Source organism: Oryzias latipes, chromosome 16 (assembly GCF_002234675.1).
Source record: "Oryzias latipes chromosome 16, ASM223467v1".
Lineage (NCBI taxonomy): Eukaryota > Metazoa > Chordata > Actinopteri > Beloniformes > Adrianichthyidae > Oryzias > Oryzias latipes.
Window position 1 is genome coordinate 22,361,922 of NC_019874.2, and position 12,165 is coordinate 22,374,086.

Below are 12,165 nucleotides of genomic sequence, written 5' to 3' on the forward strand. Positions count from 1 at the left end.
GAAAACTGTGCTAAAAAAAAACAGGTGAAATTTGGATTTGCATAAAACATCAAGTTTGGAGAATAAAAATTAAAACACAATGAAAAAGAACATAACAGAACATAGTTCTGTTTTAAAGGAGCAATAGAAACTAGATAGGAGTAATTTTGTTCCAGATTGACAAAAAGAAAAACCCTGGAAAAGGATGTATTGGGAAAAAAAAGTAAAAACAAAACAACCAAGAGCAAAGAACTATAATAAAAAAATTAAGCCTTGCAGCTCATTTCTACAACTGGTTAATCAAGTTTATGGAAGTAAAGCAGAACATAAGATATCAAAAGTTAAGTGCACCATGATTTACTGCAAATGCAGCATACTGATAGGTTGACAAATCACTGCATATAAGAGCAATAAAGGCGAGCAAAGCGTAAAAAAATAGTGTATTTTTTTTTTTTAAATATGACAAGAGAATGCAGCTCTAGCTGAGTTAGTCACTCAGTTTCCATATGATGAAGCAGCACTTTATTTGCTAAAATTAAAGGCAGAAAACAAACAACAGCTGCAGTGAAGGCCTAACGAAGCAACTTGGGGAATTATTTTCTTTCATGATGTCCATGTGGTTGAAACCTCCGGCACTGTTTGCCAAGAAATGATTTATAACAAATTATCCTTCATTAGGATCATGCTAACTCGTCCGGTAACATTTAAGTCTTTAGAAATGCAGTTACTTCATCTTAAGAGCCGGCCCCTTGTGGGCAGAGGCAGGGTACACCCTGGACAGGTCGCCAGTCTGACGCATTCACACACCCCATACACACTCACATTCACACCTAGGAACAATATAGAGTAACCAATCAACCTATGAAGCATGTTTTTGGATGGTGGGAGGAAGCCGGAGTCCCCAGAGAAAACCCAGGCATGCACGGGGAGAACATGCAAACTCCACTCAGAAAGGTCTAGCATTGGTTATTCTTTTTCAGGTCCCCCAGCCAGGACTTGAACCGGCTTGCATATAAACAGTGCAATAATCTTGCACAGTTCATGATCTACGTTATTTTATATGTTCTTTGCATGGTTTATTCGTACATCTTCCGTAGTTTTAACATAATTCATTGTGATACATCTGAAAATTTCATGTACTGACCACGACTTTTCTAACATTTTCTTCGTATATTCACGTATGACCAATTTTCATTTGTAAAATATGCGCAAAATGTACATAGTGTATGTGTGACGTGGCCTTTAAAGAATTACTATTTGTAAACTGACTGACTATATGCACCTTTTTATTAAATGAATATACTGTAGCTGGGTGAAAAAAGAAAGATAAATTGAGGCATGCACTAATAAAATGAACACTAAAGTTGAAAGCTTCATCATCTTGAAAGAATGAGAAGACAGAAAGTCTTGGTGTTCAGATCTCACAGTAATCTACATCCCACGGATCAATGAACAAGATGGAGGAAATAGGAGGAGCCATTTTTGCAGACCAATCACCCAGATCCTTATTCTCTCCACCCATTAATCCACCCAACCATTTATCTTTACCTGCACCCATCCATCTGCCATTCACTCTATCAACCCATCGATCACACATCCATTTATTCCTTTATTCAGCACTCAATCTGTGGCATCACCCAACCATTCCACTTCGCTTCCCCTACATCATCCCATTAACTTTTCCATTTATCGCTCATAATCATCCAACCATCCATCCGTCCATCTGTCAGACATGTCCTTGTACCTGGTATCTCCCGTCCATTACGCATCCAGCGCAGAGTGGCTGCTGGTTTGCTGCGCGGCGACATGCAGGTGAGCTCCGCCTGGCCGCCCTCCACCGCCTCCTGCTTCACCTCCACAGTGGGAGTCTCGGGTGGCACCAGGACTGACAGTGTTGCCACGTGGTGGTGCGTGGACTCTGTGTAGAGCTGGCAGTAGTAGCCCCCCTCATCAGACACGCTCACGTTGGTCAGCGAGATGCGCATTAAGTGTGGCGTGAAGAGCACCATCTGGAAGCGGTCCTCCTTCAGTGCTGCAGATGGATGAGGATAAAAAAAAGAGAAGGGATTGAACAGAAACAAAGTTAAATCTGTGAAAGATTAAAGGAACAATTGCAAGAGAAGTGAGGCTGAGTTCGACAGACTTTGTTGTTTAAAGAAAAAAAAACGTTTAAGTAAAACTAACCAGAAATGCACAGTCGTTCATGTAAAAAAAAACACCTCAATATTAAATGTCATCTTTTCTAAAGCTTGTCTTAACATTTCATTGGCAGCATTTCACTTTTATTATTTTGGCTCAAATGAGAAGTGTTCTTTGAGTTGGTTACAAACTCTGACTCAGCAGGATGCATTCTCTTCTGCAGCAGGAACAGCTGGAACTCCCTTCGTTCACATTTAACAGAGGAGATTGTTAATATTTTATAAATTCCTTTTTTTTTTCATTTATTGTTCAGAATGACACTGAACACAAGAACTCAGTTTTTTTTATATTGGCAGTATTTTAAACCTATTTTCAGTCAACATGTGGTATGTGCTTGAAGCCACAAAGACCTGGATTACCCTTCATCTGATAGCAACAACCTCAGAGTCTTATGTTTTGTGTCCAACTTTTTATTCAGTTCTAATTGACTGCCAATTCATTTGAATTCTTTGGTTTTGCTGGAGTAGCATGACAGTAGTGTTAACATTCCTGGACTAGTTCCAGAGTAAACACAAGCACTTATCCACAGTTTTTTCTTTTCTTCTTTAACCACGGAAAAAGATAGTGACCACAAAACCACACCTGTGATTTGGTCTGTCAGTAATCAAGTTCAGATGTCAGAAGAAAACCCAAGATATTATGTAGCATTGTCAATTAATGGCAGGAAGACATGGAGGTAAATGGACACTGGTGTTTATGATTACATATCTACTCTGGCCAAGTTTGGATCTGTGAGTTGATGCAGTCACAGAGAGCCTGGTCAAATATAGTTGCAAGAAACATGTCACATTACTAAAATTGGTAATTCTTATGATATAAATGTTTGCAACCAGTACTTTGTAAGTCTTTAATCATTTAAATAGGCACATGCATTAGCATTAAAACCCAATACCAATCATCTTTTGAGCTATTTTAAAACATTCCCAGTGGTCTTTTAATTATGATTATGTAATTTAAAGCTAAAATTTAAAACCTGTGTTGTCTTCTAGAACATAGTTTCTGGCAGTAGTTTATTAAAAATTCACCTCTGAGTTGTGGGTGGGATTACCCCCCCCCCCCCCCCCTCCTCCAAGCAGGCAGCTTGTGGCCCGCCCAAATTATTTTCAACGCAACAATTTCAAATCTTTTTCAAACTGCATTTTTTCATCTGCTCCAGATTCACGACAACTTATATGAAAGAATATGCAGAGATGTGATGTTGAGCAAAATTTTCTTAATATACGTCCCTCACAGGGATGGAGCTGTGTGTGTGTGTGTGTGTGTGGGGGGGGGGGGGTTATAGCACCTCAGCAAAAAAATCTGCTGCTTCAAAAATATGAATAATAAAATTGCTTGGAATATGTATTTTTGATCATCTCCTTTTAAGAAATGACCTTCCAATCTGCTGTTTTCATTTGCTACCCTTTCAAAGTCTTCTGCCCCACATGTAAAATGTTCTGGCTCCGCCTCTGGTCCCTCATCTTAGGAAAAATGCAACAAAAACATGTTAGAAAACACCAAAAACCCGATTTTCATCCAAGTAGGTCATTCATAGAGCTGTGTAACATTTTTAGTGGAGAGTTTAGTGTCTGCCTTCCGTCTTACACCAGGCTTAAAACTATAACATATTTTTTATGTCAGCCATGTGAAGAACTCTGAAAAAATAAAAGTGAGAGAAGTTGGGTTTGTTTATTGAGGACCCCCAATTATTTGCTGCCCTAAATTTCAACTTCATTTGGTATGAGAAATTTTACAGAGTGCAGGGCTCAGGGCTGAACAGGGATTGATCAAAGTAAAAGCGACGGTCCTCTCATCTCGTGTTGTTCAGTTTCCCATGATGTTATTCAACTACTCTAAAGCAGTTGTATTCATCCATTCTTTTATTTTATTTATTCTATAACCCTGTTTTAAATTAGGGTCTGGATTTTTATTGTTCCTTTTTTTTTTAATCAGCTTCCTATTTTTCACTGTGAGGAGTACATTGGCTCTTTTGAGTCCACAACAGACTGTCTAAATGCCATAGTTGAACACTTCTATTCAGAGATTTCAAAATGCAGCAATTGTAGTCAATCTGGACCCCTAGTTTGAGCTGCAATTTAGCTTATCTCATTCGCACAATGAAGTACAATGACTGAAGACTGAAAGGGAAAAATGAGCATGCTGCAATTTTACTTTTGTCACTAAAGAAATGTTATAATCAATGTGGAGAAAACTGCTGATAATAACAAATAATTCTAATAACAGTCTATGGCTCGATGTCAATAGATTCACACAAATACCTAGGAGGCGGCTTTTGTATTGACTTGGCCATGAAACCTCCCTCATTTTCCAGCTGTGTTTTGTTCTTCCACCCTCTTTTTTCCTGTGAATCAACTCACAATGAGATAACTAAAAAAAATAAAAACAGGCACTTTCCTGATGTAGCACCTGGCCACTCTGAATTGTCCTTATCAGTGTGAGTACATGTGTAAGTGTGTCCCAGAGAGAGTGTGGGTGGAGAGCAAATGAAAGAAATGGACTAATATTACTACATAATGTGGCAGCCAGGATCGAATAATACGAACAGACAAAAATCCAGGGGAGTATAAGAGAATGGTCTGAACAGATGGAGGAAGTCCACTCCTCCAGAGAGTACACCGCCACACTGTTTTAACCTCACCTCAAATGTTACCTTTGACTGAAAGGCAGGGAGTGCTTTGTAGACTGCTAATCTTAACAGACTGACAAGTATTTTACTCTTTACATTTGCAGAGCAAATGACAAATCTAAGGCTTCTGCTCTTGTGTAAAGTCAGCTTCCCTTGCATGCTGACTAAGGCCATGTCACAGAGCCACTTTTTGCACATTTTACACGTATGAAATGTCGTACCTTTGTGATACATGCGTGACATACATAATTTATACGTATTTCTTTCGTTCGTCATTCGTCGATGTGTGCAGATGTCCATCAATGATTAAAATTTGTAGTCAGTTGAGAATTTTTTAATGTAGATTATTCACAATTATTACGTAAATCTTTTACGCAATTGTGTGGGATTTTTACAAGACTCATAGACAAATTTGTGGCTTTCCTCGACCATTCCACGGATGTCTATGTATGTAAAACAGACTTTTCACTAATATAGCACCTATGTATAACATTATTAACGCATACACAGCGCACATATCACGTTAAAATCATGTAATTGACGCACAAATGATTAATTAGTTGCATAAAAATAGTGCAATAAACATGCAAGGTCCATGTACTACATTAATTTAGGTGTTCTTTTTATTCTTATTTCTTCCATGGTTTTAACATGGTTCACTCGTGACACATCTGTGAACATTTCACATAAAGAACAAATTGTATTTTCCAAATGTATTTACATATGACCAATTGTCAACCATGTGTGGCTGTGTGACATGGCCTTTCAAGCTGACAGTGGTGGGAGGACTGGAGGAAGGAACCACTGGCAATAAAAGTGGTCCATTTGGTTAGCTCCTTGGCTCTGTTTGAGCTAACTGTCCCCATCGTCTCATAAAACACAACCCTGACCGGTTGTTTGTTTGCAAAACATTCAACCTAATTCCCGGTGCCTCCTGCAGCAGCCGTGTTTAGACAGCTAAGTGTGCACTGGTCGAGCAGAAAAAAGGCCTAAATTTGTGATCTGGTTGGCGGATGGCCAGCAAACAGGGAATGGAATAGAAAGATAGGAGGAGAGATTGAGGAAAAAATGGAATTTCTACTCTCATAAATTGTCCATGATGACGGATTTTGTTGCTTTATAGGAAGTCATCTCATATGTACAAAAAGTCCTAATCATTCTGCTCATATTTTTATTTTTTCCATTTTCTTCTTTTCTAACTTTCCCTTGTTTCTCCTCCTCTATAGTCTTCCTGATCTCCCCTTTCATTCTTGGCTTCCCAAACTCCTTTCACACACCCGCTTGCTCCACGTTCTGATTAATCTCCGCCACGCTTTTCGAAGGGTGAAAGTCGATGCTTCATGGGGGAGCAGACAAGGCAGTTCTGTTTAAACACTTAATGGAACCTACAGTTGTGCTGATCTGATAAAATTTCGGAGGAGAGCTGAAAGTAAGATTTTCTACCCTGAAAGCAACAACGGAAGAGACTGACAAATGAAGGAGAAAGTCTGTGAAGCAAAAGTATTTGCATACTGTTGTAAAAAAATTTAAATGGGAAGTGTTTTGTTGTGCTGGATTTTGTCCAGAAAACTTGTTATTGATTTTGTAAAAAGGCAACATCTCTTTGTACAAAAAAAAGTAAAGATATACAATGGGGCAAAAAGTATTTAGTCAGCCACCATTCGTGCAAGTTCTCCCACTTAAAAATATGAAAGAGGTCTGTAATTTTCATTATAGGTATACTTTAAGCATGGAAGACAAAATAAGAAAAAAAAATCCTGAAAATTACATTGTCTAATATGTAATTTTTAAATAATTTATCTGTAGATTATGGTGGAAAATAAGTATTTGGTTAATTACAAAACTTCAACTCCATACTTGTTGTTATATACTCATAGTTGGCAATGCCAGCAGTCAAACATTTTCGTCTTCACAAAGTTGCTGGTATTTTGGCCCATTCCTCCATGCAGATCTCCTCTAGAGCAGTGCTGTTTTGGGGCTGTCGCTGGGCAACACGGACTTTCAACTAAATCCAAAGATTTTCTTTGGGGTTGAGATCTGGAGACTGGCTAGGCCACTTAAGCACCCTGATATGCTTCCTGAAACCACTCCTTTGTTATCTGGGCAGTGTGTTTGGATCGTTGTCATGCTAAAAAACCCAGCCATGATTCATCTTCAATGCCCTTGCTGAGGGAAGATTTTCACTCAAAATCTGATGATATGTGGCCGCATTCATTCTTTCCTTTACACGGATCAGTCGTCTCAGTCCTTTTGCTGAAAAACAGCCCCAAACCATGATGTTTCCACCCCCCTGCTTTACAGTAGGCAAAGTGTACTTTGGATACAGCATTCTGTCTCCTCCAAACATTATGAGTAGTTCTATTTTGGTTTTATCTGACCATAAAAAAATCTCCCAATCCTCTTCTAAGTCATCTAGATGCTTTCTAGTAAACTTTAGACAGGCCCGCACATGTCCTGGCTTCAGCAGAGGCACACGTCTGGCACTGCAGGATTTAAGTCACTGGCGGCGTAATGTGTTACTGATGGTAGCCTTTGTTACTTTGGTCCAGCTCTCTGCAGATCCTTCACTAGGTCCCCCGTGTGGTTCTGGGATTTTTGCTCATCGTTCTTGTGATCGTTTTGACATAAGCTGTTTAACCTATTGCTGATTCAGTCTTACCAGCATCGTGCAGGTCAATTTTGTTTATGGTATCCAGCTCTTTGGTCTTGGCTATAGTAGAGATTGAAGTGCGACTGTTTGAGGTTGTGGACAGATCTCTTTTATGTAGGTAACAAGCTCAAACCTCTACTATTAATAGAGGTAACGAGTGGAGGACAGAGGATCCTTTTACAGAAGAAATAATAATAATAATTGATACTTTATTTATCCCACAATGGGGGGAGCAGTGAAGTGCAGGCTAGCCATGCTCCGGGGGCGACAGCTGGCTGGGGAGAGCAGGGATTGATCCGCCAATACTTCGTTGTTGGACAACCTGCTCTCCCGCCTGAGCTAAACTGACGCCCAAGAAGATACAGGTCAGTGAGAGCCAGAAATCTTAATTGTTTGTAGGTAACCAAATACTTATTTTCCACCATAATTTGCAAGGAAGTTATTTAAGAAAAAAAAAAATCAAACTATGTGATTTTCTAGATTTTTTTTAAAATTTATTTTGTCTCTCATAGTTAAGAACCACAGGCCTCTCTCACCTTTTTTAATTGATAGCTGACTAAATAAATTTTTGTGCCTGTATGTTCCTGTATAAAAATTCTGTAAACAAAGGCATATTATTTAAAACTGTCAATAAAATATGAACAATTTAAAGTAATTTATTCTTATTTCTCAAATATCTTAGCCACATTAAAAGAACTATTCTTGTTTAAAGAATTGTCCATAAGCATCAAAAACACAGATGTTTGGATGGATGATGAACTCATCTTCCTTTTTTATGTGTTTTTTTCAAAGGAGTGGATGTTCTTGAATAGTGTGAGCACTTGTTACCTTCAAGGAAGCTCATGATGAAAAATCCCTGCAACAACTTTCCTTTCATGTTTTCATCATATTAAGGTTGAACCGGAATGCCAGTGAGAGTATTAGCCGTAATCTGCAACCTTGACACTAACACGGGCTTTTGCATACTTTTCCTAGAAATTAACTGGCATTTCAAATGCTAGAAAGACGCTTTAATCTACTTAAAAAAAAGTAAGAAAAATGTAACAAGAAGCTCGCCCTGAGGTCATAGGTGAGATTCTGGGCTACGACCATAAGTTCAAACTCCAGATGCATTTCTGGATCCTCAGCTTGCATTAAACTGGCAATTAGGGTCATTTCAACTGAATTTTTATTTCAACTGTTTCAAAGTGTTACCTGAGACCCTGCAGGAGATTAAGGCTGAACAGGGTTAAGGAGGAATTAAATTCTCTGACTATTATGAAAAAATTCTAATGGGTTCATGCTTTTATGCACAAGTCCTAAAACAAATAAAAATGAGGAGTTTACAGAATAATCAGCTGTAGGGATAGCAGGGGTGTGGTGTTTCCTCTGTACCCACCAGTGGGAGATCACTTCAGGGCTACTATGAACTTTGTGTTCTATGGTTGGTAAAAGCCCTTGTAGATTGGAGTCCTGTTTGTTTTGCAAAGACAACTGCAATTCAGTAACAGACATTTAATTGGTTCATTAAATAAACTTTGTGTAATTCCAGTTTTACTTTTTATAAGTCTGCATTTCTCATTAATTATAAGTGTTTTAGGATTCTATTAGAATAATTGTATTTGCTACTGCAGCACTGACAAAGGTTGCATTGTCTTGTTCTGCAAGAAGTTTTTTTTTTTACCTTTTTAAAGGCATATTCTGTCTGTGTCTGCCCTTTTGCCGTTTATACAACGGTCTCAAATACAAGTGCCACATGCGATAAGGAGGCATAGGCAGAATCGACAAGATTTCATGCCGCTGGCCGATTTCTTGTACATCATTCGCATGGTCATGAACGGAGGCGGAAGCAGTCTGGCGGCCGTCAGTCAGGCAAGGATGATGTCATTACAAAATCAGGTGACAGCTGGGCAGTGGCAGCCGGATACTGGCCAGCAGCAGCAGTTCTGATTGGATGATGAGTAAATGTCTTTGGACAGCCGCCGTCCATTTCAAGTGCCAGCAACTGCCAGCCGCCCAGCAGTATATGAAAGCGGGGGATTCTACACCACTCGTCAATCTGAACTCAGATTCCTCCTATGCCCTTCTTATGCAGCAAGATAAGTAGGACATTGTTCTCATTCTTCAACTGCAAGTCGTAAAAACCCAGTTCTCTGAGTCGCTGTGGTGCCATCAACTCCATGATAATAGCACCACTCAATGACGTCTCCCTAATTATATGCAGGACCCACAGATTGACGTCAACAGCCCTCGTCGAGTGTCCGCGCTGCTACTGTACAATTTCTAAAAATCGGACGGTGGTAGTGGGACAGCAGTGGGCCACCCATTGCCACAGCGGTGGCAATGGGTGGCTGGAGGGTGGCCTTCCTGCCACCTGCCTATCACTAGACTGCCACCTCGTGACCTCAAAATGTGCACAGGCGGCCACTGAAAAATCATCTGGTTGCCGTAAAATTGTAACTTTTTCTGAAGACCACCATGGCCCTCGTGTGGGATGTAAAAACGTGATTGCTGCCTTCTGATCACAAATGCTGCCATGCAGCCAGCTGCCGAATTTGCTGAAAAACTTGCATTTTGGTACTAAATGCTAAATGCAACTGTGGCATTTTGGCATGTATGACCATAGTCTTAGTGTGGGATATTACATTTTCTCTGATATAATTTGTAGGTTACATAGACAGACTGTCGACAGAACGCTTTTATGACAGCTACGTGTGGAAAGGAATGAGATTAATCAAACTGTATACAAAACAATCTTTAAAAATGTTACTTTTTGCTTTGTTTTGATGTTTTTCTTGCACTCTGTGCAGTGCCTTGAGGCAACTTCAGTTGCAAATTGGTGCTTTATAAATAAACTCAACTAACTCTGTTATTGAGGCAAAATCTGTTTCCACATATAAAAATAAAGCTGTGCATAATCTCCATTGTTCGCTTCATTAGGATGCAGAAAGTAGCAGGTGGCACCTCCAGGAGAATCACTAATCCCTCTTGCCAACGAAATTCCCACACATCTGTACCAAACTCTGTTGAACTTTTGTGAATAACAAGATGCAAAGCTCGCTGGGAAGAAAAAGGAGTTTTAAAAAGGTAGAAATGCTGTTTTGTTCCACTTTTTTTTAATAATTCATCAATTGTCATGCATTTTTCATGTTTGTGTGTGCATGAGGTTCCACTCAGTTGTATACATTTTGATTGCTGTCTTGCACATTTAAGACACACTGAAAGATGACCAAGCCCTCCTCTTTGACGATACACAAACAGCTTGATTGCATTGCCTTAAACTCAAACTAATATCTTATCATATTGATTATCGAGTGAATAATCTACTGCAGCGCTATAAACCACAAAGCTATTTTTTGCAACAATTAAGCATCCACACAAGTTTCAAAGGCAAGTCCTTGATCCCTGTTCTTTCCCTCAAAGGTTTCCTAGCAGCGCTAGCAGAGAATTTGACTAAGGTGGCATGCTGCCCTTGTTCTTAATTAGAAATAAAAAAAACACATGTAGTGTTTTCCTGCCTCAAGGTACTAAATAAAATCAGCTTACCTTATAGTTTTGGTTACAATTAAAGTTTTTATAAAGCTGCCCTTAAAAAATATAGCAGAAAATGTACTTTAATGAGGACCATAATAAGTTCTGATCTCATCAATATGTTTATCGGTGGATTAGGCTGCAAGCTCCAAACACTAGCAGCAGCTGCATTGCAGGAGCAGACGGTAACTTGCTGGCTATCTGACTTTTATGTATAACAGCTTCAAAGAAAAAACCTTTTATGTTTCACAAATTTTGTAAAATGTGGTGCTATGTTCACAGGGCATGTGACGTGCATCATAGAACACGCTAAAAGTGCATTTTTGTCTGTCACGAGCCCATTGTTCACCACCCACAATTGGAAGAGGCTTGCTGCAAAATGTCCAAGTGGTGAAAATCTTGTGAATCGTACTCCAGGCTTTTTGTTTCACAGTTCTATTCCGATATATGAAAGAATTGGTGTCATATTATTTAGACTGGGCACAAAATGCAATTATTATTTTTTTCCTCCATGATACATTTTTAAAAGGTTGGCACTTACATGAATTAAAAAGGATGTCATTACCAAATCCAAGTCCCTGAGTTGTCAAAGTAAGACTTGGCTTAACTTTCAATGTGAATTTAATGATCATGCGTTTCGTACGTGGAGCCTGAAAACTGACTTAGAAACTTCTGTTGCCACGTGTAAATGCAATAGTTTTAACAAAGGAAGCCCGAAACATATATTTATGTGCATTTACATCAATGTTTTATTTGAATTGGCCGCTTGAACAAACATTGCTGAGGGCAGTGCGAACGTAGCTTAAAATTTGGTTCCATCATCCATCCCAGCAGAACATAAACACTTACTTGAGCACAGGTGTCAGCTTTGCACAAATAGTATGCGTGACTGAATGAAATGCTTTACATGTGTTGGTTGGTTTGTATGCATAAGTGTGTGCGTGTGAACTGTAGATGTTGATGCGTTTGTATGTGAAGATTTTTGGAGCCAACATGTATATTTGTAACATTTGAGTGTGTGTGTGGACAGGCCCCGCCCCTTTTAGACTAACATTTACACCTGACAGTAATGATTATAAACTTCCAGCAACTTGTTGCTTTATGATTCTACCCTCCCTTCTATAATCATCCTCCTATTTCCTTACCCCCCCCCCCCTTGCCCGCCCCCCTTTTCTTTTGTGCCCTTACCCCCCTTGCTCTA

At 39.3% G+C, this 12,165-nt stretch overlaps 1 protein-coding gene across 6 annotated transcripts in view; it reads right to left on the reverse strand.

Annotated features, from left to right (window-relative positions):
* cadm4 (cell adhesion molecule 4) overlaps window positions 1-12,165 on the reverse strand; it is a 190,005-nt gene that overhangs the window by 22,963 nt on the left and 154,877 nt on the right. For all 6 annotated transcript variants that reach the window (XM_011485610.3, XM_011485611.3, XM_011485608.3 and 3 more), the window contains one exon: window positions 1,724-2,011. In XM_011485610.3, the coding sequence (XP_011483912.1) occupies window positions 1,724-2,011 (288 nt within the window). The remainder of the gene's footprint in view (window positions 1-1,723; window positions 2,012-12,165) is intronic.